The sequence below is a fragment of the Oryza sativa genome, chromosome 9, assembly GCF_034140825.1.
Source record: "Oryza sativa Japonica Group chromosome 9, ASM3414082v1".
NCBI classification, from domain to species: domain Eukaryota; kingdom Viridiplantae; phylum Streptophyta; class Magnoliopsida; order Poales; family Poaceae; genus Oryza; species Oryza sativa.
This window is the reverse complement of record NC_089043.1, coordinates 16,726,385-16,753,307: the sequence shown is the minus strand read 5'-3', so window position 1 is coordinate 16,753,307 and position 26,923 is coordinate 16,726,385. Positions and strand designations below refer to the sequence as shown.

At 47.8% G+C, this 26,923-nt stretch overlaps 4 protein-coding genes across 4 annotated transcripts; all 4 read right to left on the bottom strand.

The window, feature by feature from the left end:
• Nucleotides 1-643: 643 nt before the first annotated feature.
• On the bottom strand, nt 644-1,496 carry LOC136351705 (uncharacterized). Its single transcript, XM_066303974.1, has 3 exons — nt 1,411-1,496; nt 959-1,325; nt 644-649 (listed from the first exon to the last, which is right to left on the bottom strand). Exons 1-3 carry the CDS (start codon nt 1,494-1,496, stop codon nt 644-646), a joined length of 459 nt encoding a protein of 152 aa, XP_066160071.1.
• A 6,567-nt stretch (nt 1,497-8,063) lies between these two features.
• Nucleotides 8,064-14,269, bottom strand: LOC4346894 (MND1-interacting protein 1). Its single transcript, XM_015757056.2, has 2 exons — nt 12,708-14,269; nt 8,064-8,943 (listed from the first exon to the last, which is right to left on the bottom strand). The coding sequence occupies exons 1-2, from the start codon at nt 14,151-14,153 to the stop codon at nt 8,416-8,418; spliced, it is 1,974 nt and encodes a 657-aa protein (XP_015612542.1). The 5' UTR covers nt 14,154-14,269; the 3' UTR covers nt 8,064-8,415.
• A 3,224-nt stretch (nt 14,270-17,493) lies between these two features.
• On the bottom strand, nt 17,494-19,348 carry LOC107276932 (uncharacterized). Its single transcript, XM_015755816.3, has one exon. The coding sequence runs from the start codon at nt 19,085-19,087 to the stop codon at nt 17,858-17,860; it is 1,230 nt and encodes a 409-aa protein (XP_015611302.1). The 5' UTR covers nt 19,088-19,348; the 3' UTR covers nt 17,494-17,857.
• Nucleotides 19,349-24,684: 5,336 nt separating this feature from the next.
• On the bottom strand, nt 24,685-26,346 carry LOC107276164 (uncharacterized). The gene is made up of 2 exons (XM_015755678.3): nt 26,011-26,346; nt 24,685-25,922 (listed from the first exon to the last, which is right to left on the bottom strand). The coding sequence occupies exons 1-2, from the start codon at nt 26,344-26,346 to the stop codon at nt 24,765-24,767; spliced, it is 1,494 nt and encodes a 497-aa protein (XP_015611164.2). The 3' UTR covers nt 24,685-24,764.
• Nucleotides 26,347-26,923: the final 577 nt, after the last annotated feature.

The following is a 26,923-nucleotide window of genomic DNA, read 5'->3' as shown; positions in this document are numbered from 1 at the left end:
ATTTTTCGGATCGAATTGCCACGTAAGCGATACGTCAATACCACGTCAGATGAAGACCAAGTCAAATCAGCCACGTAGGCACCACGTCAACCAAAACCGATGTCCAAAACACCGAGGGACCTCATATGCACTGGTTTTGGCAGTTGAGGGACCCATTGTATCTGCGCTGGTTTTGGCAGTTGAGGGAGCTGTTGTATCTGGTTTTATGGTTAAAGGACGAAACTCGGATACGATGACAAGGGATCTTAGATGAACTTATTCTTGGATGATTTGATGACTGTGTGTGCCCGCTGGGCAAGTTGAATACTACAACTTGAATTCGTTTTCTCAAAAACAAAAAAACAATACAATGATATTTGAATTCGTGTAAAATGTTTTGGATTTTTTTTATTGCTAACAAACGATTTCATATGCGGCGTCCTCAAACATGGAGTTTATAACACATGAAAAAAAATATGACTATATTGTGTGCAATGATGTATTGTTTGCAATTATATAGTGAAGTACTGCATCCGGAGTGAGATTTAATGCTATATTGTGTGCAATTATATAGCAATATGTAATTTCATAGTTTGTTCGTAGTTTGACTTTGAAATGTAGAGCATAATTATATTCATCATACAAATTCCTTTTATTTACACGGTTAGTGCTTTATGCCAGATAATTTCACGTTATTATAATGAAAAAGTTTTCAGTGGAAAATAATTGTTTAACTATATGCAGGTTATTTTTATGTTCTATTGACTTCACTTTTTATCTAGGGTTAATTGGATTCATGCCATTGCAATTTTGCTGATTTGAAATACCACTACTATTCATGATATTGGATGCATGCCATTGAAAATTTGTAAAATTTGAAACATGCCACTCCCGGATGCATGCCACTGAAAATTTGTAAAATTTGAAACATGCCACTCCCGTTAAGATTTCCATCCGAGCATGTACATTTCCGTCGGACCCTTTGTTTCTTCTCCATTTCTTCTACACGGATACGTAACATCAGCAAATCCAAATCATCAGTAGCCAGCGGCGGCGCCTCGGCTTCCGCGGCCATGGCTGGCTCGGATGCGGCGGCAAAGCTGGTCGCCTCGGCTTCCGCGGCCGCGGCTGGCTCGGACGCGGCGGTGAAGACGGCCGCCTCGGCTTCCGTGGCCACGGCTGGCTCGGACGCGACCGCGACGACGGTCGCCTCGGCTTCCGCGGCCGCGGCCCGCTTGGACGCGGCGGCGACGACAGTCTCCTCGGCTTCCGCGGCCCCGGCCGGCTCGGACGCGGCGGCGACGCTCGATAGCCTCGACTGTATTGGTCCCTTCGTCCTTGGTGACCTGTCACGAACAGAGATTTCCCTTGGCGTGACATGACCACGACAGTCTTCTCCTCCGGTTGCAGTTCCAGCTCGCCCGGCTTTGCCTCCTCCTTTGCCGCGCCTCTGCCTTGGGCTCCTCGGCCGCAGTCGGCGCCGCCGCCTTGGGCTTCTCCTTGGCAAGCTCCTCCATCGCCGTCCACCTCTCGTGGCACACCACCAGGTTACTCGCCACGACCGTGCGCTGCTCCGCGTTCTCCCTGGCCGACCGCCTCCGCCAATCCCCACCACCGCGAGTGACCACAAAGGTAGCCGCCCAAATCCGCCGCCGCCGCTTCTTTCTCCACCATCGTCACTGCCGCGTGCAGGCCGAGCGCCTCGGCACTGGCACTGTCGAAGCTTGCAGCAGCCATGGATGGATGGACGATGGCGGTGTGGATGTGGCGGCGGCAGGAGGAGCACCGCGACGATCGCGCCGTCGGTGGCAGGAGGCGGCAAATCCTTCTCTCAAGTGGCGTCCTCCGCTGGCGCCTGCAGCCGCAGCCGCGAGGCCGCCACCACCGCCGCCGCCGCCATTCCCAACGAGGAGGAGCTCCGCCTACTGCAAGCGCTTGCAGCAGTGACGCGACGTGAAAGAGGACGGGGAGGATGGAAAGAGCGACGGAGAGGACGGAAAGAGTGACGGAGTGGCATGGTTTCAGTTTTTAAAATTTTCAGTGGCACCCATCCGATTACGCGAATAGTAGTGGTATTTTTTTGATTTGTCACATTTGCAGTAGCATGGATCCAATTAACTCTTTTATCTATAATGCTACTATAGGAGGAACAAGATATTGTTACCGGTAATAATGCTACACTATTAAGAATTGGTAATTAATGGTCTCCAGTTATGTTATGGGATAACACCTTTAGAATTTCTAACTATTTGTTTTTTCTTTTGACAAATTTGATGGTAACTAGTGGTCTCTTATTCTATTATTGCCTTATAGCGGAAGCCAAAGATGTAAATTATTTTCATTATCGTAAATAAAATGTCATCACAAAACCCATTTAAAAGGTGATTTAGGGCGTTACGGTACATGTGCACTTAGTAAATAATGATATAACTACTTTTCTCTCTTGACAAGATAACCGCTTAGTAAATAATGATATAACTACTTTTCTCTCTTAACAAGATAACCAAGGCGGTCATTTTGTATTAGTAAATAATGATATAACTACTTTTCTCTCTTAACAAGATAACCAAGGCGGTCATTTTGTATTAGTAAATAATGATATAACTACTTTTCTCTCTTAACAAGATAACCAAGGCAGTCATTTTGTAGCATGGATGGGTTAGTTAATAGGTGTGTGTGTATATGTAGACTAATTTATAAATAATACAAACAACTACTCCTCTACAAAGGTGCTTGCATTCAATATGAAATTTAGAAAATTGCTCTAGCATATGACAATTGTTATTAATCAACGGAAAACTCGAGTGAAACTTAGGTATCCAGGCTTTATTACCTATAAAGTTGAGCTAAGATTGAGATGATCTTTGAGCTCCAATGTAGGCTCAAGCTCGAATAAATCAAAGCTCAAGTACTAGAGTTTGATGCATGTTTCTTGCATGTCTGTACTGATCAAATTTGCGATGAAAATCCAATATTATCTCTATCCCAAATTATAAGGAATTTTACCCATGTAACCTTATAGTTGTACGTAGGATCCAGTGTTTTAAATAAATAGCTCCACTAAGAAAGGTTGAACTAATAAATTTCTAATTAAGAAAGAGTACATACAAACTACTGCAACATGAAGTTTACGGAAAAAAAAAAACACAAGCTATGAATTAATTGATTGACCAATAGACCATGCAGAGAAGAAGGTACCACACTCTTCACTCTTTGAGGAAGAATAAAGACAAACTTTGGGAGTAGCCAATGATTTATGGAATAGTGTCCATCAAATGGAATTGATGTTATTCTTTCTCTAATAACTAACAACAAACAATGGGCAAAAAAACATAACAACACCAGGGCACATCTAATAGACAAATCACAACACCGGTTCACATTAATTACATTTTTTTCTAATTTTAAAGGCACACATTTGTCCTAACACAAACATCTCTAATTTCAAAAGATACATTTGCCCTAACTCACAAACATCTCTAGGAAACAAAACTAGATAATTGTAAAATGGCGTCAACCCGATGGAAAGAAAAGCCTTCAATCTAGTAGTTGTTCAAATTAATAGGACCCACTCCTTGTAAATCCTGTACAAATGATTTTCAAAATGATAGAGTCAATATAATATTTATCAAACTAATTGTTTATAGATAAAAGTTTGATTAGCTTAGTTACCTTCCGCAAGTTTTCACTGCATGTAACCAAGCCTAGATAGTATGTCAAATATCTTTAAACAATGAGGATGATGTCGATTAACATCTTGAAGGGAAATGATGGTATTGGCCAAAATATCTCTAACAGGAACCTGGAGAAAAGAGAAAGCATTAGATGTTACATTTACAATATATACAAGCATCATGTTTTGCAATATATACTATGGAAATAATAAATACAAGTACCGTGCATGCAAGAAGGGCGGTTGAGATTACATAATTAGCAACCTCATCTGTCACCAAATCTCTGAAGTGGTCAAGATCTAAAACCAACTCACATACAATCAAATATTGCTCCAGGTCACCAAATACTTTAAGGCACTTCTCCACAACACGACTACTATATTTTTGTCTTGCGAGATCCACGTAATGTGTTTTAAAGCATGATGTTATTATTTCCAGGTGGAATGGGTGTCCAAATTCCAAAACATCCTGCACAATATAATTTCTAGAAAAAAGGTAGAGTAAGTACTTATTGATGTATATAAAAAGAAATGTTTAAAAATTTTATATAATGATATATCCCAAATTATGAAAGTCAACTGAAACTATGAAAAAAAATTTAAGATAACATAATCAATACATCAAACGTAAAAGAGCAAATGGTACCCTCAACATATTTTATTGTTTTCAGCAATGTAATTTAGGTTTTGCACAATTAGAAATATTAATATAAAATTGATATCCTTACACAATACAATCTAAACTAAATTAATATTTTCTAAAGAATTTATAGTCATATATTCTTGGGTATCAATTATTACATATGCAATTAGCATAACAAATATAATAATGTGTAGTTGCTAGATACACGTAGATTATTTAAATATGAAAAGAATGAAATTAATTTTTATTAATAATCTAGTTCAAAGGGCTAAAAGTTTTAGGCTAGTCATTTCCTAATAGGTAAAGTTTAGGATAACCTCATATTGTCATATGAAATTTAATGATCATACTATTATAGCAGATTTTATAATATTTGCTAATGATTGATTCTAAATACTTACCCGCTGCGATGTTTAGCAAGATAGACACTGTTAATACAAACTTGAGTAAAAATCTTGTACTTTTCTTCTAATGTTATATGCCCCAAACAGTTTTGCAGAAATAGCAACCCGTTTAGATGACAAGCTATCTCGATACAATTCTCAACAACAGCATCAACTAAAACCTGCCAATCAAATAAGTTGCAAAGGATAAATCATTAAAGTAATAAGAAACATGACAAAATAAAACCAAATTGACACTAAATATAAAAGGAATGCGAATACAATGTAAATATCTAGAACTTCATGAAGTAAAATGTTTATATTTTAATTAACTAATGATTCTTGCAAATTTACTGCTATGACACATGTACGTGAGAACACATTAATCTCATCGCCAAATCAAAAACATCATTGAACACATTAAATACGTAGAGTGTAAATTAAGTTTCGTATAGCATTGGGTAACAATGGACACTTAGTTCATAGAAAAGTTGAAATTGATATTTCAAAAATGGTAAATATCCAAATGTAGAAAGTATCAATTTATTATAACTGGTACACAAATTTCAACCAATTTAAAAAATTCAAGTCAAGTTTAGCATATTGTGAAATTCTAAATTGTTACAGTGCGAATACATCCGCTACAACACCTTAACAAAATACATCAATAATTAATAAGGCAATATTTTGTTAGTCAACACGAAAAACACTATTCTGATTATATTATAAATTGTTGGCAAATATTTATAAATTTTTAGTCAATAGTTGGCATTTTTTAGCAATATGGCATACAGCCTTCTCTAGCTAGTAGCTACACACTTGCAGCTATGAGTATAAATTAAAACATTTTATAATATAAGAATATCATTAACTAGAATCTCAAATTAACACCAGCTAGAATTTTTATAATGGAAGAAGAGAAGATAAAGTACCTTAGCAATGTTAATAATGGAAGAAGATAAGCTGAAGTACCTTAGCAATGTCGGCTGGAAAACACTGTATGCATGCCTGTATCACCCTAAGTTTATCTGAATCTGTCACGAGGCTCTGCATCTTCGACCGCCGCCCCACCCACGGCACGATGGCGTTCCTCACAAGTTGACACGATTTCAAGCTTCTGCAAGATCTGATCATCGTCACCACACCATCTGACCTGCATGAATGCGACGAACATATCGATCGATTGAGCGAAAGTGTCATTAGATCATTATCTATAACCATTAGAATTTTACTTGAGAAGAGAAATCATAGCAAAAGTGTCATTAGATCAAAGAGAAATCATCATCAATGGTGATCTACAACCATTAGAATTTTACTTGAGAAGAGAAATCATCATCAATTGTGTAAATGGTGTAGTATATGCACATGCCTCTCGACACAGATCCTGTAGAACCTGTCCCTGTGCTGCGTGATCTTGGCGACGATGGCTTCGTGGAGCTCGCAGCAGCAGTTGTGGAGGACGCAGCTGAGCAGGCGCTGGCCATGGATGCTCTCCATGATGTCGGCGGCGTGGTCGACGATGACTTCGGCGACGAGGTGGGCTTCGTTTAACGGGGCGTGGAACAGGGTGTGGAGCACCATCTGCTCGTTGTTGGCGAGGTAGACGACGAGCTGCGGCGTGTCCGCGCCGGCGAAACGCCAGCCGGCGTTGGCGGCGGCGGCGGCGCGTCGTGAGATGGAGGAGGAGGGGGAGGCGGAGGCGGCCGGAACCTGCAACTCGTGGGAGCCAAGAAGAACGTGGCCGCCGCGGGCGTGGCGATCATCGCCAAGCATGCCGCCGTGGCGGCGGGGGCGGGGCGTCCATGGCGGCGTCGGCGCCGGTGGTCCGGCGACCGCGTTGCCGTCGGCCCAAATCCTCCCAGGCGTCATCGCCACCCCGCCGAACGCCGGGACGACTCGGCGGTTCGCCGCCGCCGCCGACGTCGTGGCCACATCCTCCCGGCGCCACCACCCCGCCGCCCCCGACGTCGTGGCCGCGTCCTCCCGGCGGCGCCACCACCGCGCCGCCTCCTGCTCCCGCTCCTCCCCGATGTCGAGTCGCCGCAGGAACTCCATCTGCTCTTCCAGCTCATCACACGTCGCCTCCTCCTCCTCCTCCTCCTCCTTCCGTTCTTCCTCCTCCGCCACCACCACCTCCTTCCCCTTCCCCGGCGCCGGCGCCGCCATCATCCGCTCCTCCAATCCAATCACCACCAAGACCAAGACCACCAGAAAAGCTTTTGGTTCTATACGGGACAGGAAGCTTCGGGAACTCGGGGATTTAGGGGGGGGATTGCGTTGCGATATCGATCCCCGCGGTTGCGCATTCTTTCCTTCTAAATCACCATCTCTCCTTCCCCAATGTGGTTTAAATTTGGAGATAAAAGGGGAAGAGAATTGAGGAAGCGGATAGTATAGGAGGAGAGAGAGAGCGCAGTGGGTTTTATTTTGATTTGCTGCTATTTTCGCGGGCGCTTTTGGTTTCTCGTCGCGCGACCGCGGGAGAATCGAGCGAGCAAACCGCGACCTGTCGTTGGGATTTTTGGACTGAGAATCTCGAATGTTTGTTGTGTTGCGTGAGGTAGCGACGTAGCGTGACTGCGTGACAAGTTCAATGTCTTCTCGTTTCTTTCTTTTTTTTTTCTTTCTTCTTTTTCTCTTGATAAAACTGGTACTTCCTCTGTTTCTTACTTTTTTCCTATTTAAACTTTTTTTAAAATTTGATCATGTTTATAAAAAAAACGTAGTAGTAATTCACAAAACAAACATATAATCAAAAATCTATTCAATGTTAGATTTAATAGGACTGATTTGATATTTTAAATGTTGCTGAATTTTGTTATAAACTTGATCAAAATGATAAAGTTTGACTTAAAAAAATTCAAACAGAGGAAGTATTTACAATATAGAAGCGTTCATATGCTCCCTTAGGAATGCCATTTATTAAGATATGTTACTCTCTCGATCTAAATTAATTTTTTCTCTATATTTGTTAGGTTCTGGTAATTTGTAAACTGACATTTTGAGCAAGTGTGTTAGTTTCCCCTTTCGCCTACTTTTTTTTTTTCAATTACCGTCTTCCTTTAAGAATTTCACAATGGTTTTCGTTGTTATCGCTTTGCCCTTTTGCACTCCGACTTGTCGCTGGTAGAGCTAGCATCGATCACGTCGATCGTTGATAGTACACACTTCTTGGATCTCAAGATTTTTGTCCTCTCACCACGAGACACTCCCAAGTTACCGTTCTCAAAGGAAAAGATAAGTAGGATCAAATTAAGATGCAATCGTGACAACGGAATATCTTCACCCTCTCCATAATCCTAACCACCCACAGCAGCAGAGCATTGCCGACTTCACTTCTGACTGAAATCTCCAACACCCCTCCCTTCCAGAAAAACAACGAAAATAACCACCACTAGACAGATGTATAGGGTGGGAAATGTACCATTGTTGTTGCATGTATCCAATCAGTTGCTGTTTGTTTGTTTTTCCTATAACCAAAAAAAAGGTTCAATTATACCCATGTACCCCAAGAGAGTCGCCATTCAGCATAACATCCATGAAACAGCTGAAGCAGCAAGGTAAAAACATCTCAGGTGCAGACCTATAAGACATTCTTCACAGTAAAGGAGGTAAAGGAAGCAAAACCACAAACTTCTCCTCACCCCGGGGGAAAGAAAAAACAGAAGGCAGGTAGGCATAGCAGAGAGCAGCATCAGCACCAAAACCCAATCGGCAGCACCACCACCAGGTGACCCTCAGTTGGAGCTGGCGCCAAAAACCCTGATCCTCTCCTCGACTTTGGCATTGCAGCAGGGGCACCGGGCCACGCCCTTCTCCTCATGCCTCTTGTTGCAACCGACGCAGAGCACCTGGTGGGCGCACTGAAGCAGGATCACGCACGCCTCCTCCCTCTTGCAGATCACGCAGTCCCTGCGACGGCTTGTCTTCTGGGTAGGCGCTTGCGACTGCTTGTTCGACGCGGGCGATGGCCTTTGGTTGGTGGGCTGCTTTGGCGCCCGCGTGGAGTTTCGATCGGCCACACCAGGAGGGTGGGTTGAGGGAACAGTTGGATGATTAACACCCATCGACTTTTGTAGACGGGCTAGTTCATCTTCAAGCCTCTTGATATCATCTTTGAAGCACCGAGACTCCACTTCTGTCTTCTGGCGTATTTCTTCCAGTCGGCGTTCAGCATTCGCTTTGGCAGATTCCCGCTTCGCGTGCTCCTGTTCTGCAAGCGCCAGGTTTTCTTCTTTGGCTTTTGTGTCTTCTCTTATTTTCATCTGCAGATCAAACACATTAGAGATGTATTTGTAAGGCAACAATCATAGCTTGCATCAGCGATTAGCTAAAATGCTGAAATGAGTAATGCATCTCAAAGTTGTTCACAGGTATCAGAAGCAGTAAAAAGATGATCTAGCATAATATTAAAACAAAGACAACCATATCAAATCAGAGGACAAATCAATTTCTACTGCTAAATATAACTCCTTACCCTCATAGTAGTATAGACTAACATTCAAGCACTAAATTTGTTGTTTCAGAAACCAGGCTATTCATTGGATCAAGAGTGTTTGCGCTCACTGGCCAGCTGGTCTGACCAACGATCCAAATACAATCAAATACTTCCCGCGTCCCGACTCTCCTCAGGATATGGTTTTGTGGAAATATTTTCATTGCACACGGCTTGCTAATCTAGTGTAACTGCATCATATTTGCCCATGCACTCAAATGATAAGCACAGCACAGCTGGTAAGCGCTTTGTATAGTGAAGCGTAGGTTGAGGGTTCGATCTATAGCACCTGGTGCTCAATAAAAGGTCTTTTTTTTTTGGTGGGCCTTGTTCTATCCTCTTCTAGTTTCTCCTTACAAACTGCACCAACCGGTGGTCAAGGCTTTCTGTCTAACCAACAGTAGTCCAGGCTTCTAAGCTTTGACATAAAATTATAGCATAAAAACAGAACAATCAAAACACAAGGCACAAAACTAAGAGATTTATATGTATAACAAAGGCACTTGTTGTGAAAAAAAGGGAAATTTCGGGTTTATAATACCCAAGCAATCACCATTTTAACTTTATACCATCAAAGATTCCTTGTGCACTTTAAAATGATACCTTATTTGCCATTTCTGTCAACTTCCGCTAGTGTTTCCTTATTTTTCAACATTTCCTAGGAACAGATGGACATGAAACAAATAGTGCTATGAATATAAGCAACCAAACATTGCATCATGTACTGGCTCAAACATCACATGACTGCTTGAAGGCATTCTCTACTTATGCAACAATATGGATGCATGCATCAGATTCATCAAGCAATGCGTCAAGAGGTTGGCAGAACATCCCCCGCTACCGCCATATCCATCTCACACCACTGGCACCCAAGTCAATGGCAATGGTGATGAAGCAGCGCCCTAGGGTGAGGACAATGGATTGATGGATGACAGCATCAAAGTGGACAAGGAGATGGCGAGGAGCAGCAGTAGAAACTGAACGGTGAGGTCATCAGCGTACGCAGAAGAAGCACGCAGCAGCGGCAGCACTGCTCTCGATACGGAGATCTCTTTTCATTACATTTGGTATGTTCTTGTTTAATTACTTGGCTCGTTACTTGCAAATTTGTATCTACTTGCACATTCATTTCTTTAAAGTAATAATTGCATATCCAGGCAATCTCTGGATGTTGATGTGCATGCTGTTCTAATCTTTGACATCACTACCCCTTTGCATTCAAGGCTCGTGACTTTAAGGTAGAGAGTGAGAGATAGGTAGTGAAAAACAGAGGGAAGCTGTCTGGAAGGACCCTCAATCTAAACCAAGGACAGAGCAAGGGCATAACAAGCCAATCCAACAAAATATTTGTTTAGTGCACACAAATAAAAATACGGTAACAGGTGTGGTTTTTATGGAATTGAAGTGCACTGAGATCTACAGTACATACCTAAATTGGATATTCGGGTGCTATACAAGTACACAACCAGTTTTGCAAATAAATAATTGATGTGCTATTTCATGGAAACAAGAAAATGAGGACATTACCGTGTTTTTAGATATTCAACATACGATGCTGGCTTGCAATTTTGATACATATATAGTTTCATTCAAACACCCAAAAATCATCAAGACATAGGCTTAGCACAAGTTCAAAAGATACCGATGAACAAAGACTTATCTTTTTTGTGTAAATGCTCAGTCCAGCTGACATACTGAGTTATTTTAGCTCATCTAGCGATGGAGTTTAATTATAAGAGAATTTGACTTTAGTTAAAACTAGAAAGCAGTTGCGTAGAAAATTAATCAAACAGTTATGGTAAGCATCTAGAAAACACAATCAGCATGTTTGCAATGCCCAATAGGCATCTCATAGACATGGTAACTGAATATACGGATGATACAATCCGCAAAAACCTATAATGAACATCATCAATTGAGGAGGACAAGGAAATAGAAATAGAGACAAAATAAACCCTATTTTACTGGAATGCAAAATAACTGTGTTAATGCCTTGCTGAAGAGAAAAAGTCACTAGATCGAAATGTCTACACATAACAGCTTCTTTAAAAGAATTCGAGGACAAATTGATTGCAACACTAAAACTGGCAACATGGATTTTTCAACTCTGCCGAGACACTAGCAACTACTACCTTCAGCCCATAATATAAGGGACTACTCTTGAGGTAGTGAAGAGCATTATCTAGATTCTTAATGCAGTTTTTTTTTCTCATTTTGATGGTAGAACTATTAATAACATATTTTGCAATAGCTTTAGTTAGAATTTAGTCCATTCAAATAGCAGCACCAGCAAAACATGCAAATAGAAAGAAGTAAACTTTAATGGTTGGGTAAAGTCAAAATCCAAAAAGTTAATGGGAACCAAACTTATGTATGATTGATACTGATTGAATGGGAGTTTCAGTTCTAACAGAAACAATGTTTCAAAATTCGAGAAAGCATGGGCAAAACTCAAGCAAAGAGAAGAAAACACAACGCAAAGTACACTAGTCCTGCATGTCGAATAATTCCGACGAGAAGTTACAAAATGAGTATTATTTTCAGCTGCCAGATGGTTCTATACTAATTTTCCAATTGAAAACAAAACATTCAAAATAGAAATTGAGCATGGCAGTCCAACATGATTCATACGGCTACCTGGGACATGATAGAATCAGATCAAAGCACAATATCACAACACATGGTGTATCAGAAGGTGACAAATCAAGAAAACAATGCCACGGTATATAGGTTTATTGCATGTGCTCTCCAAGCATCAACACTCCACTGTCACCAACACTATTTTCAGGATGTCTAGTCCTATCAAACAATCTATATCAGTTTAACTTAGAAGGCAAGTCATTGGTAAATATATGATCACTCTGACCCTCACAGGTCCACAGTAAAGTAGAAGGTAAAGCTTACTGAGTAATAGCTCAGTAAAGAGTTATGAACAATTACTGGTGAAGCATAATCCATTTCATAAAAAAAAAAGAGTAAATAATAGTGATAAATGAACACAAAGACCAGATATGTCCCTTACTATAGCTGTTAACATACATCTAACACAACCTGTAATCATGCAGAGAAATGTCGGTATGCATATCAATAAGGGAAGAGCCCCAGTAACTACCAGTTGGCATCAACAGTCCAATAGTTAATCGCTAACTATTTAATCCAAAGTTTGGTCATATGACCAGAATAAGGTATAAGCCATAATGCCATATTCTACTGTATTGTGTCAAACCATGAGAGGCCACATACTTTCACGAGTCATTATGGTTTTACCAACTTTACCACAAAATACCTACAGGAGAGCACTATAGGTTATTCAGAATTGTAACAATTTATTGGCATTGTATTATTACCGATGACCACTACCTCTAACGGTTAATTCTCTACTGCAAGTCTACGACTATACATAATCAAAACAGTGCAATCTCTCGTGGTAGGAAGCTTGTGACATACAAGTACTTGCCAGAAAATAAGAAAGAAGGATATAAAGACTTGAGGTGCTTGCAAAAGACATAATAAATTATGCAAGATCATCCTCACCTCCATATTTCTTATTGCCTTGTTGATCTCAGCAAGTTCCCTGTCCACCTGCGTAATCTTTGTCTTGCATTCAGCAATGTCCTCCTGAAGCTTTGCCTTTTGGCGGTCCCACATCTCAAGCCTTTTGCTGTCCTTCTTCTCTTTCTTTACCAACTTCTGGCATTGCCGTTCTGACTCTGAAGCACTCAGCTTTGCAGCTTCCATCTCTGCACGTATCTCTGCATTCTCCATTTCCAGTTTCTGCACTGTGGCATTACTCCGGTCAAGCTGCCCACTCTTCTTCTTCAGCTCATTCTCCAGTTGTGTGAGCCGCTTCATTGTCTCATCTTCCATTTCCTGCTTATCCTTCTTGCGCCGCTGGTTCTCATCATGCTGCATACGTAGCACACGCAGCTCAGTGAGATCAGTGCCAAGCTTGCGAGCAGCCTGTATCGCCTTCTGCTGCGCCCACTCTTTGCGCTCCTTGAGTTGCGCCTCCATCTCCCGTGTCTGCCTGATGAGATCGCGCACCATCTCATTCTTCGGATCAGGCTTCACATCAGGGGCGTCTTTCTTATCAATGTCCAGCAACTTGAGCTCCTTTACAATGGAGTCAATGATCTCCTCTGTGGAGAGCTTCATTGTAACTGGCTGGTTAGTCTGCGCATCCGATGCGATACCATTGGACCTTGACCAGGTGGTCTTGATGCAGGAGATCACACCAGAAACACTGCCAGGGCCCTGGCGCATTGCGAGTCGCATGAAATTATCAGGATCAAACAACGCGGTGTCAGGGGTAGCGGAGGCTGTGGTGGTATGGTAGTGACAGTAACCACGCTGCCCCGGGGCTGCAGCGGCGGGTGGGGGAAGCTCGTCACTCTCAGCAGAGGCGATTGCAGGCGTAGGCTTCTCGTTGAGGTTGGCGCCCATGGAAATGGCCTGATCGAGGCGGAGATCACAGGAGAGGAGGCACCACATGGCCTCGGCGCGGGAGAGGGTGGGGCGGCTGCTCTGGAGGAGGCAGACGAGCCCCGCGAGGGAGTACTCTTCGAGGCGGCGGAGGTCGGCGAACCCGCCTGCCCCACCGGCGTGATCGGGGTCTGAGAGGAAGACGCGCGCGTTGGCGACGATGTTGGCCACGGGTTCCCCCAGCTTCCCGTAGCAGTGGCCCGCGCGGAGCACGGCGTGGAGCGCCGCCTCCTCGCAGTACCCGAGGTCGGCGAGGCGGGCCAGCGCCGCCGCGTAGGCATCCTCCAGCCTCCTCAGCAGCCGATCCTCCAGCTCGTCCGCCGAGGCGCGCCCCCACGGCGCCGCATCCTCCCCGGACGGATCGGGATCGGATGCGGTCGGGGCGGCCGCCGCCGCAGCCACCGCCGCGGCGGAGGCGGAGGCGGAGGCAGGGCCCGCACGCACGGCGCGGTTCTTACGGCCGGCGCGTGACGCGCGGTCGCGGGGCTGCCCAGCCATGGCGGCGGCGGCGGAAGGGAGGAGGAGGTGGGCGGCGGAGATCGGAGGGCGCCGCGGCGAGGAGGGGAGGGGAGGAGGGGCGGCGGCGGCGAAGGGTTCCACCGGTGTGGACTGGTAACGGAAGGGAAGGGGGAGGAGAGGAAGAAGAGATTAACCGTGGGCCTTAACGGGCCGGTTTGTGGGAAGGTGGGCCTCTATGGGCTGGATATGGGCCTATCTGGAAACACGAACGGCAGAGCTGGGCCGGCCCAGCCCGGTAATAACTGGACCTTTGACTGCTTGGATCAGGCCTATTCCAAGCCCGAGACTTCACTACCTGTTTTCTTTGGGAATGTGTTCACTTTAGGTCCCTCGTCTTTGACGTCGAGTTTGGATTACATCCTCGAACCATAATACAAGATATAATGTGTTACTCCCTCCATTTCACAATGTAAGTCATTCTAGCATTTTTCACATTCATATTGATATTAATGAATCTAGGCATATATATCAATCTAGATTCATTAACATCAATATGAATGTGGAAAATGTTAGAATGGCTTACATTGTGAAACGGAGGGAGTACTCAACTTACAAAACCGGATTAACTGAGATCCCAAAGCACTTTTATGCCTAGTTTGGCTGAACGTGGAGAGTTGAATCACCGTAGGATCACGTGAGCTCCATGTTTCATCGACCAATTCTTTCTTCCTCCTCCCTTCACCTCTCTCCTTATCTTTAGGGTGAAGGCCGATGTGGGAGAGGAGCTAGGCGACACATGGCGGACGGTGGGAGAGGAGTTGAGCGGCACCAGTGGCGTTGTCAAGCTGGGCCTCCCACCACCACGATAACCGGATCCACCTCCGCCTAGCCGTCACCACCCAGCGTCGGGAGCAGGGTAACACACTGCCTAGTGCCCTCCACTTGGCTTGTAGGACGCGAGGTGTGCCTCCACCATTGCCGTCGGGCCCACCACATGCCCTTCGACCACCCACGCGCCTCCACCACATCCACCACCACCGAGACCAAAGGATGGGGGAGAAGGGAGGTAAAAGGAAGCATATATTGTTCACTGACATGCGGGTCACACATGGGTTCTATTTTTTTTATGGCTTCGAGTGCCACATCAGCCAAAACCATCCTTAATATTGCCTTGGGACCTCATTTAGGCTGTGTCGAGGAGTGATCCTCTCTAGCGGGAGGACGTGAGACCCCCTTTTGTGAATTCGGCCAGGGGATAAGGCGCGATGATCAAGAGCGTATCTCCGCTGTGGATTAAGTTAGTGAGGTGGATGGTGATCGAGTGAGAGACGAGGGATTATACAGGTTCGGGCCGCTGGGAAGCGTAATACCCTACTCCTGTGTGTGGAATTATGCTTATGCTATTACAAGAGAACTCAAACCCTAGGAGACCGGCGGGCTAGTTTCCACCTAAGGTTCAAGCTTCCAAGAGTCGTCCCCTTGCTTGGTGGGCAAGGTCCTCCTCTTATAGTTCAAGGGGATACCACATGCACCGCCTCTGCGCATCTCGTCCTTGGAGGGGGGTTGAGCTACCGACCATGCCTTAGGCCGGAAGCATGGTGGCCGCTTGTCCTCGGGTGGGCCCCAGCACCGTCCTTTGTCTGACACGGGAGACACCCCCTGTCATTCCCTCTAAAATTCCTGGAGACTTTTTGTGGGTTCATGCACAGGGGGTGCACCAGTTGAACATCGGTCGCTGGGCGTCGATGGGACAGGGCATACCTGCCCCCACGCCGCCTGACATAGGGCGGGACGTGGGTGCGTTGCCGCCCGTCCCATCCGCCTGCGACCGGTCATAGCCCGGTCAATGGCGATTGACGCACGTCAATCGACTAGGCGTCGCACGACTGCCCATGCCGCATTAAATGCGGCAGGGGTTGTTGGGGCACTGCCCATCAATACACCTGGCAGCGCCCCTTCCTCCGCCCACTCAGCTGCAACGTGGCAGCCAAGTGAGGGCCTCAGGGTGACGCAGCCCCTCGGACCCGAGGGGCGCGGCAGGATACCCTGAGGCCCCTAGGCAGTTACAGGCGCCTCTTGGCTACTCGTTACTTGCACGCCCGACCCCCCTCCCTCCCCCGATGAGGGGGGGGCTAGGCCGCGCGGCCACGTGGCTAGGTGAAAGGGTCCTTTCCTCTCAGTCCCATATCACCGACAGGCTGTGTTCGGCTCCCTAGGTTAGGAACTAATTCTCCGCGCACGTAAAACGGAGTAACTTATTAGCACATGATTAATTAAGTATTAGTTTTTTTTTTTGAAAAATGGGTTAATATGATTTTTTAAAGCAAGTTCCATATAGAAAAGGAATAAGTATAGCCAACCATGCTACCATAAGAGCAGTTTAATAGTACAGCCAACTACTACCACCAAATCATTTACAACCAATCTAATAGTTAATTTATACAAAAGTTACTTATAAATATATACTACACCATTAATTTTTGATCCTACCTCTCATATACACAGCGTCTTGGAGTCCGGTTTACAGCTGGCTATAAATCTATAAGCCACTTATCTTCTCTCTTCTCTCCACATGTGCTTATAGCTGGTTTATAGTATGCTATTATACCTATTGGTGTTACAAATCCACAAGGATTATTCAGCTTCCTTGAATGGTTTAGATTGTAACCCAATTTAGAAAATCTAAAAGATAGAAGATAGAACACACAAAGCCTAGCCTTGACTTTAAAGGCTAGGCTTCGTGAAATCTAGAAAATAAGCTATTTCACGAAGCCTAACCTTTTAAATCCTATTCGGAAGAGCTTCTAGTAGTTATAGATTATCCAAGAATCTCCAGCTACCCAAACAGTTTAGATTGTCACTCAAATTAGAAAATGAATTAAAAGCTAAAAAGGTAGGAAATATATCTTTTTAATATTCTCATAAGCTGGCTACCAACCAACTTTTTTTTCTTAAAATCTAAAGCTCTCCTAAACAAGACCTTAGATTTGATTTCTCATTAGCTACTTATCAGAATCTCGAGCTCCCAAGTATCGTCTTAGACCAACATTCCCCGCATTGGACATTACACATAAGCTTTATCTATTTCGTTCTGAAATCGTCCAATCATTTAAGGTAGGTATGAAACATTTCTCATGTTCCAAAAAAGCACCAAATTGCTGATCTGTATATATGCAAACCCATGACTGCTTGTTAGTGTCGGTGTATGATCCAAACAGTGCTCAGCAAATGGTCGCTGTCAATGCTCTGAATTCTGAAGGGGCCTCGCTCCAACCGCATCTATGGCACCAATCTTCCTCTGTTTTCATTACTGACTCTCTTGTTTGTTTCTCGAGATGCAGAGGAAGAAAGCTACACATGGCAAATTGCAGACGGTGCATAACTGAGAAATCTGCATTATCACTATCATTAACTACTAATAATCTATTACACCATCACACAAGCAGGTGAAACAACCAAGTGTAATGCAGAAAGTTTTTGTGTGGAGATTACAAGTTTTGACTTTGGAGAGTACATTTTCAGTACCAAATTACTGGCAAATTTTACCTCTGCTAATATCACTCCTAGTAATTAACATTGCTGTTTACACTTTACACCAATTGCACTCTTATGTTTGCTCCATTTTCATCGTCTGTACCAGGAAAGATACCAGTGAGTAACAAAATAAGATAAAAAAAGAGTGAAATTTACATTGCAAATGTTTTTTTTTTCAGATCACTGTGCAAAGCAACGATGAGTCGTCGTCAGCTCTTCTTCCACGGCTCGGCGGCGCCGGCGAGGTAGGCCTTCTTCCTCCTCTCGGCGCGCGCGAACGCGCACACCACCACGAAGCACGCCGCGTACACCGCGTGGACGCGCCACGTGGCGCGCGGCGCCTCGCCGGCGGCGGCGCGGTGGAACACCGCGGCGTAGTAGTGCAGCCCGACGGCGAGCCCCACCATCATCTGCGCCAGCGACAGCGCCCTGGACGACAGCGACGCGTCCTCCCCGGCGCCGGCGCCGCCGCCGGGGGAGGAGGAGAACGCGGCGACGAGGTCCACCATCTGGAGCACGAGGTAGGCGACGTACCCGAGCGACTGCGCCGCCTGCGTCCACGCGTACGCGGCGGGCGACGCCGCGTGGAAGAACCGGAGCGGCTCCAGCCCCGTGGCCGCGGCGGCCACGGCGAGCGTCGCGAAGTAGATGGCGAGGTACGCCTGCGCCAGCAGCAGCGCGCGGCGGAGGAGCGGGAGGTACGCGCCGACACGCCGCACCAGCGCCGCGAGCAGGCACAGCGGCAGCAGCAGGACCGCCGCCGACGCCGCGGTCGCCGCCACGGGCGCCCACCGCCCGCCCAGCAGCGGCCGCACCCCGTCGGCGATGCCGGCGTTCGCCGCCGACAGGTACGCCCTGGACGTCGACGACAGCCGCGCCAGGTCCGGCACGAGCGTCTCCTGCAGCCGCGCCGGCAGCTCCCGGAACTCCGAGATCAGGTCCTCCGCTCCGTCCTGTTCCGCCAACGTCGCCGCCACCTCCTCCGCCGATTTCCTCGATTCCTCAATCTTCATTACATCAACGGCATTGGACTCGAATGCTTTCTTGGTCTTGGTATTCGCCATGTACTCCGGCGACTTCTTGGTGCCGATCTTGGTGAGCTTCGCCGCCTTGTCCTCCTTCAGAAGCTTGGTGTTGGCCGTCGCCGGAGTCTTGGTCGTGGCAGTTTTGGCGGTGGGGACATCACCGGAGCTGAGTTTCTTGCCATGTTTAAGCACTCCACTCTGATCCTTGGCCGCCGCCGCCACCATCCTCTTCTTCAGTGGCAGTGCTCTCTCCGCAGTCGCCGCCGCCGCCAAACCACCCTTCCTGCCGGACAAATTCGCCTTGCGCGACGCCACCGCCGGCGAAGCAGAAGCACAGACGGCAGCGTGGAAGAAGCAGAGCAAAAGAAGCGCGAGCATCATTACGACCGCCACCCTCCGCCCGCGGCACGCCATGGCCGGGCGCCGGCGGTGGCAGAAACGATCGAACAACACAGCGAGCTGGAAGAGCGAGAGCGAAGTGGAAGCGGAGTGAGCTGTGAACTGTGAGCTGCACCACGCCACCCACCACAGCTAAGCTGTGATGTGAGGAGGAGGAGGAGGAAGAAAAGAAGAGAATGCCAGAGCGCGCGCGCGCGCGCACAGTAAGGCGTCACATGGTGGCGGCCGGGTGGTGGCAACTGACGACCGACAATCTGCGCCACGAATAAAGCGACTGTTGTAATCAGGGGAGATCGATCCATCATCCTTCATCCATGGATCAATCCCAGTTCGATTCAGATGTTTGGCTCATGTTTACTAACCTCCTCTCCTCTGTTTTATATTTTAACTTTTAAGTCTTATATTTTAAGTCGTCTAACTTTTTTCTTAATCAATTTTTTTAGCTTTGTGAAATTTATAGAAAAAATTAGTAACATTTACGATATCAAATTAGTTTCTTAAATTTAACATTGAATATATTTTGATATAATATTAGTTTTTATTAGAAATATTACTATAGTATTTTGCTACAAACTTACTAGGGAAATAGTTAAACGACTTAAAATATGAAACATAGCAAGTATTGAAAAGGAACATCTTATTAACACATGATTAATTAAGTATCGGATATTATATTCTTCTAAATAACTTTTGAATATAATACTTTTGCATGTATCGTTTTGCAGTTCACCATATTAACAGAGAACAGGATATACTATCTCAGCGAAGCTGTTTTGCCGAACTCAACCTAAGCAAGCTCGGCTTAACCTTGATTGAAGCCACGTAGTCCACATGTCTGTCAATGTGTCGCTATTGTCCAGCTAGGATGTTTTTTTTAGTTAGGTGATTTGGATTATTGTCCTTAACTTTTTCTGCTACCAATTTGATATTTTAAGAAATAAACTTTAAAAATAGAGCAAGTGATATAAAACAATGTAAGCATAGAAGAAGGTTTCTTTAGAAAACATATTTTTTTGAAGCGCCCGGTGTGCACATCTCTCCGGCGGCAAGTAATCCAGAAAGCATTTTGAAGGCGACGTGGATTGAGTTTCTTATGAAATCTCTAGGCTTGAAATGTATAATGCCTAACTAGCTACTTCTATTCCATTCTATTATAGTGCGAGTGTGGCAGTGCCATTTACACAAAATACTATTTTACTCCTAAACACTTATAGATCCAGATCGTTTATCTCTGACAATGATCATGTCAAATAAGCTACATTTGTCCCATTTCCATTTAATTCAGCCATTTTGATGCGGGGATTACACTATTACGATTAGAATAACTAATGATGTACTGCTAATTGTGATCTTGTCAGTTGTCACATCGGAGAACACTATAAAAGAGAGAGAAAAAAAAAACAAGAACAAGCAAGTAATTGGAGATTGTCATTCCGATCAGCTTCATGCGTTTATTATTCATAATCTTGTAAATTTTGTTGTGTTCCTTCAGTCACGCGTGCACAATAGGATAACAAAGACTTTTATCGTTGATGACAACATATCTGCATGTATAATGTAGTAGTACTAGTATGTAGACATCTTATCTACCTATTAATAAGCGTCGCCTCTTTGTGCCAACAGACGCACATATATTATTGGAGCGATCTAGGACAATCAATTCTGGCGTAATCTGGACATCACTAATTTTGCCATTTGCAGCTTTTCCTTTTTAAAGTTTGTTGGGGGCGATGGGGCTTGAGGTCTTCTTGATGTGCAGTGTTAGGTTTGGGCCGGTATTGGGCTTCACGCTTAAGAAAATGGGTTGTCGGCCTAGATGCTTGAATATCCAAGTTTGGTGTTCTCTATTATTGGTTGTATTTCTCTTTATGAAAAGCTTTATATTACCTCACTCAACTATACCTCAAATCCGATTTTCCTCCCTCAACTATAAAAGCAGGCATGGTGTCTCCCTCAACTTTAAAACAGTAGCCTCCTTGGTTAGTTTTGTAGATTGGTTTCGTTCAACGTGGTTGCACAATAATAAAAATTATCAATTAAAATTAAGAAAATCATGTTAGGTATTCATCTTCTTTCATCTCTTTCCTCTCTCTCTCCACCTCTCTGTTGTTCTCCTGTGGGGAACACGACCAAGCTTGCATCATACAAGTCGTTTCCCTGCTTGGCAACGATGTCGCCCGAGGAGCGGCAGCGCTCGGCCTCCTCCCTCCTCTTTCACCCTCCCTCCATGAAATTCAAACAACCACACTGTTGTCTGCTACCTAGAACCTCCTTATCCATGCACCATGCCACCATTATCGGCGACGCTTCCTCCCCCTCTTTCACCCTCCCTCCCTGACGTTTATACCGCTACGCTATTGTCTACTACCTAGAACCTCCTTATCCATGCACCATGCCACTGTTACCGGTGACGCTATCATGCGCCCCCTTGTCGAACTCATCACCCCACCTGCACCCATAGCCACCTCCCTGACACCGTCCAAGTCCTCCCAATGGCATACATCCTCATCAGTGACCCTTCTTCCATCGACAGTGGTAATTGCCCCTTGCCCTCTCACCACTCCTTATCCAGATCCGGCCAACTCGACCTCTTCTAAGCATCCATTGGCAAGCTCAGGTGCTTCTTATCGGTGTAGTGTAGTGCAAAAGAGGACATGATCACGTCGGTGCCGATGGTGGTTTCGTGCTCCACTATATACATAAGTGAAGGATGTGTCGATAGACTTCAAACTTCGAGCTCCCTTGTGGTTGCGGTAGAGGGAATGAAGGCGATAGAGGTCGTGGCCAGCTGGAGGCTCATGTGGTAGATCTGCTTTTGGCACACAGCCAATGGCGGCAGAGGGAGCAAATAAACCTAGAAAAGATGCACCATGGCCTCATCCTCTCCTCCTTCCCACATGCCTCTGCTTGGTCTGCGTCCTTCTTCTCCAACTCATTCCTATCCCCACCATCGTGGCCCTCGCATGCACCATCTTCACACCAACCACCATCATGGGTCCCTCCTAGTGTACATCACTCCCACCTTAGCCTCTAGCACACACATCTCACCCTTGCACCGTCTTTCGCGCTGAACATTTGTTCCCGATGTATTATTTTTGACTCCACATACGTGCTATACATGTACCACATTGGACGAAAATGCACTTAGTAAGACAAAATGATCCGATTTGAAAATTAAACAATGTGTTATACCTAGTTTTATGGTTGAGGTTGGACATTCAACAACTTAACCCATAACATGAGTAGTAAATTTTCCTTCTTTTTACAGCGTTTGATTGATATACGTGCTAAATGCCTAATTCTATAGGTGTCCAAACAGACGGCCTAACCAAGAACACATGGACTCGACGGTGGCACGACTAGTTAGACACAACAACTGTTGCGGGCCAAGCCAACCCACGTGCAGAGGCCTCAGCCTAGGCACAGCCCAAGAAGGCTACGGGTTGTGCCATGCTAGCACAAGCCCGATGAAGGCCCATCAGCATGTTTGAGCCACATAATTTCAAATATAATGCGGGAAAAAGAAAAAATGTGAAAAGAAGACAAAAACAGGAAGATAAAGGGAAAATTAGAAAAGGAAAAAGTGCACCCAAGGTCCCTCAACTTATCATCGAGATACAAAATCGTCCCCCAATCGTAAAACCAGATAACGGACGTCCCTCAACTAGCAAAACCGTTCGCTTTAGGTCCCTCGATGGTTTTGACTCCGGTTTTGTCTGACGTGGCGGCTGAGTCAGCGTGGGACCCACGTGGGATCCATGTGGGCCCCATATGTCAGCCTATCCATGTCAGGCTCCTCTCCCTTCCTCTCTCCTACACACACACCCAGACGAGTCGTCGGCTCTGTCGACGGCGGCGGCGGTAGCGTGTTCGCGCGTCGGCGGCGGCGGCAGTAGCGCGTCTGCCAGGAGCGGCTCCGTCGGCAGCGACGACTGTAGCGCGTCAGCGGCGGCGGCAGTAGCGCGTCCGCGCGTTTGCCCTAGAGCGGCTTCGTCGGCGGCGAAGGCGGATGTAGCGCGTCGGTGCGTCTTCGTCGTCGTCGCCGCCGCCGCCATCGGCGACAACCTCCTGGAGCCGGCACCGTCGTCGCGGGCACCATCGAAGAAGCGGCAGGAGCGGATGAGGACGGCGGCGGCGAAAAATCCCACATGCGAAGTAATTAAGATCGATCGACAACCACATATTTACAACAGCCACCATGCACATCATCTCTTCATCATGCATATATATATACGCACGCATGCGAAGTAACTAAAATCGATCGATCGATCGAATTAACAAGGACAATGAAGACCACCGGCGGAGGAGGATCTCCCAAGGAGGCGGTGGTGCCGTCCGCTGCCTCCGGCGACACCACACTCGGCCGCCACCTGGCGCACCGCCTCGTGCAGGTGGGCGTCAGCAACGTCTTCGCCATGCCCGGGGACTTGAAACTGACGCTTCTCGATCACCTCATCGCCGAGCCCGGCCTCCACATCGTCGGCTGCTGCAACGAGCTCAACGCCGGCTACGCCTCCGACGGCTATGCGTGGGCCCGTGGCGTGGGCGCCTGCATCGTCACCTTCACCGTCCGTGGTCAGCTGCTGCACGGCCGCCGTCGCCGCAGCCATCGGTTCTGGAATCAGGTGACGGGCGACGAAGCCGGCGCCGCCTTCAGGAATCAGGAGCGCGCGGGCGCGGCTCCGTCGTTGCCGTCGGCGGTAGCTCGTCGGAGCGGCTCCGTCGTTGTCGACGGCGGTAGCGCGTCTCCATCGTCGCCGCCGTCGCCATCATCGGAGACGACAGCCTCCTGGGACCGGCACGGTTGAAGCACGTGGGCGTGAGCTCGAGGCCGCGTTCTTCTTCTCCGGGAGCCACCATCGCGCTCCTCCCCCGCCGGGCCTACCGTGTCCACTGCATCGGTGACGCACTCCCCTTCTCCCGCGTCATCGCCGCCGAGCGACGGCTCGCTTGCTCCGTCGGACAAGAGGAAAAAAGTGAGAGAGAGATGAGGAAGGGTCGAAGGGAGATGAGGGGGAAGAGAGAGGAGGCTGACATGGATAGTTTGATATGTGGGGTCCACGTGGGTCCCACGCTAACTCAGCCGCCACGTCAGATAAAACCGGGGTAAAAATCACCGAGGGACCTAAAGCGAACGAGATTTTGCTAGTTGAGGGACGTCCGGTATCTGGTTTTGCGATTGGGGGACGATTTTGTATCTCAATGACAAGTTGAGGGACCTTGGGTGCACTTTTTCTATTAGAAAATAAAATGAGAAAAATGGAGGAACACCGAAAATGGGAAGAGTAACTATGCTCGAGCTTGGACCATGCTGTGTTAGCCCATGGGCTGAGGCGCCGGCCCGAGCATGGCACGACCCACGATCAAACAAGCTGTGACGTGCCTGGGCCATGACCATCACGGGATGGTCTGGTCTATTTGACCATCTATACCTAATTCTAATCACATGTTAAGAGAGCATTCTGTTTGAAATTTAGTGAGCTCTCCCTATATATTTTGGGATTTGTGGTTGCAGGAGTTCTGCTCCGTTCATTTATAGATGAAAAGTTCTAAAATACAAATGTCGATTACAATTTGATTAAATTATCCCCGAATAAATTTCCATGGTTTGGTAGTGAGCTAGTGGTATACTGGAGTTTTTGTAACGAATATAAAGCTGCATAAACAAAAATAAATCAGCCCTAAATTTCCATCATTGCGGAAGCAATTTCCTCTCATCCTCCCCTTCATCCTCGGTGTCAGACCCCTCGCCGCCGTCGGGCCGAGCTCCGCCGTCTCCCCTCGGCGCCGCCGCCTCCGCCCGCGCCGCCGCCTCCCTGTCCCTCGGGTAGGTGCAGTACAGGAACGAGTAGATGAGGCAGCACAGCACCATGGGGACGGCGATGGCGGTGTACAGTGCACTCGCGAGGGACGCCGCGTTGCGCCGCTCCGCCTCGACGGCGGCGGCGCCCCCCCGCGCAGCCAGGTCGTAGCCGTACAGGCGCTCGGCGAGGACGCCGACCACCGTCGGCGCGAACGACGCGAGCACGGCCTCGCACGTCCGGTCCAGCGCGTACACGCTCGTCCTCGACCGCGGCGGCACGATCTCCGCCAGTATCGGGCCGTTCGTCGACGAGGGATTCCACGACGCCATGAGCCCCAGGGCGAACAGCGCGGCGCCGTGCTTGGCGGCGGCGGGTGGGTCGCCGTGGAGCGCGAGGAGGAGGACGGCGGCGAGGGGCACCGCCGAGCCGGAGCTGACCTGGGCGAGGACGATGCGGCCGGAGTTCTTGAACCGCCGCGCCATGGCGTCCCCCATCTTGCCGCCGAGGAGGGCGCCCAGCGAGGTGGCGGCCTTGAACAGCGCCATGAGCGCCGCCGTCTCGCCGTGGGAGAACCCCACGAGCTCCAGCCACATTGCCGTGAAGGAGAGCGCCGACCAGGGGAACGAGCCCGTGAGCCCCTGCGCGACCATGACCTGGAACGACGGCACACGCAGCACGGCCTTCGCCTCCCTCGCGAACTCCTGCAGCTCTTGCCGCACCGGCTTGGCGGTGGTCGTCGTCGACGCAGTCGCCGCCGCCGCGGCGTCGTTGCCAGCGGCGAACGAGCGGATGGACACACCGACCACGGCGCCGCCGGCAGCGAGCAGGAGGAAGGCGAGGCGCCAGCCCGGAATACCCAAGAACGAGGTGGGCGCCATGAGGAGGCCAAGAGAAGTGCCACCCACCGTGCCGACCTTTCCCGCCACCATGAGCCACCCAAACGCCACGCCCCTGCTCGTGCCATCGACGGAATCGGCGACGAAGGCGTATATCGCCGGGATCTGCAGCGCCAGCCCGACGCCGTTCAACGCCGCCGTCACCGCCATCTGCATCGCATCATGAAAAGCATGTCAACCATGGAGCATGGCACGCCGGCAAGGTGAGCTTCGATGGAAACGTGCAAAGATCACTGGCCTGAGGAAAGGTGGTGGAGACGGCGATGAGCAGGGTGGCGGCGGCCCAGAGGAAGGCGCCGAGGGCGACGACGGTGAGGCGGTCGTGGCGCGCGGCGAGGTACGCGGCGAGCGGGTAGCACGCGGCCTGCACGACGGAGCGGGAGAGCGCGATGGAGCCCAGCGCCGACGGCGAGGCCCGCAGCCCGGCGCCGATCTCCCTGTACACCGCCGGGAGCAGCGCCGCGTCGGCGCGCTCCATGGCCAGCGCCGCGTACGCCAGGAGCAGCGTCGCCGCCCGCGCGCCGCCGCGGGGGCGGCGCCGCCGCCGCTTCTTGGTTTGCTGCTGCTCCGGCATGTCGGCGACAACAGCTAGCGCGCAGCGCGTGCACCGGGGTTTGTCTCGAGGTTAACAAGTGATTTTAGCGAATGAATCTTTGAAAAGCAGCAAAGGGTCACCTGTTTAGTTAACAACTACTGTAAGCTGCAACTGAAAATTCAGAAGGCAACAGTTTTTTCAAACAGGAATATACTAAATAGAACCCGTTTTAAAAGACGACGGCATTATTTTTTTGGCAAAATTGGTTCTATGGCATCGAAAGTTCTCGATTTTGATTCTATAGCATTAAAAGTTTATGGTTCACTTTAATAGCACTGAAAACTACATCCGTTACTATTTTTAGCATTCCGTCAGCAGTTCCGTCGGCTCACCCCATCCTACCTCTATCTTCTTCCTCCTGCGCTCTCCCTCCTATGGTTGACCACTCTTCAAGGCATCAGGCGAGCTCGACCATGACAGTATAGCGCTGAGCGAGTTGGAGCCTTGGATGGTGGCAGCTGGTTCTGGCATGCTAGAGGCGGCGGCTCTTGGGTCGGTAGACAACGGATCCAGGGCAAGGAGGAGCGGGTCGGCACTCAGGCGAGCACGCAACGAG

Excerpts from the sequence above, each read along its gene's own strand:
- LOC107276932 (XM_015755816.3), bottom strand. The coding sequence starts at position 19,087 with ATGGCGTGCCGCGGGCGGAGGGTGGCGGTCGTAATGATGCTCGCGCTT.
- LOC136351705 (XM_066303974.1), bottom strand. The coding sequence starts at position 1,496 with ATGGAGGAGCTTGCCAAGGAGAAGCCCAAGGCGGCGGCGCCGACTGCG. Across the intron at positions 1,326-1,410 it reads GAGGCGCGGCAAAGGAGGAG|GTCACCAAGGACGAAGGGAC; the intron begins GCAAAGCCGGGC and ends TGTTCGTGACAG.
- LOC107276164 (XM_015755678.3), bottom strand. The coding sequence starts at position 26,346 with ATGCCGGAGCAGCAGCAAACCAAGAAGCGGCGGCGGCGCCGCCCCCGC. Across the intron at positions 25,923-26,010 it reads TCTCCACCACCTTTCCTCAG|ATGGCGGTGACGGCGGCGTT; the intron begins GCCAGTGATCTT and ends GATGCGATGCAG.
- LOC4346894 (XM_015757056.2), bottom strand. The coding sequence starts at position 14,153 with ATGGCTGGGCAGCCCCGCGACCGCGCGTCACGCGCCGGCCGTAAGAAC. Across the intron at positions 8,944-12,707 it reads AGGCAATAAGAAATATGGAG|ATGAAAATAAGAGAAGACAC; the intron begins GTGAGGATGATC and ends TTTGATCTGCAG.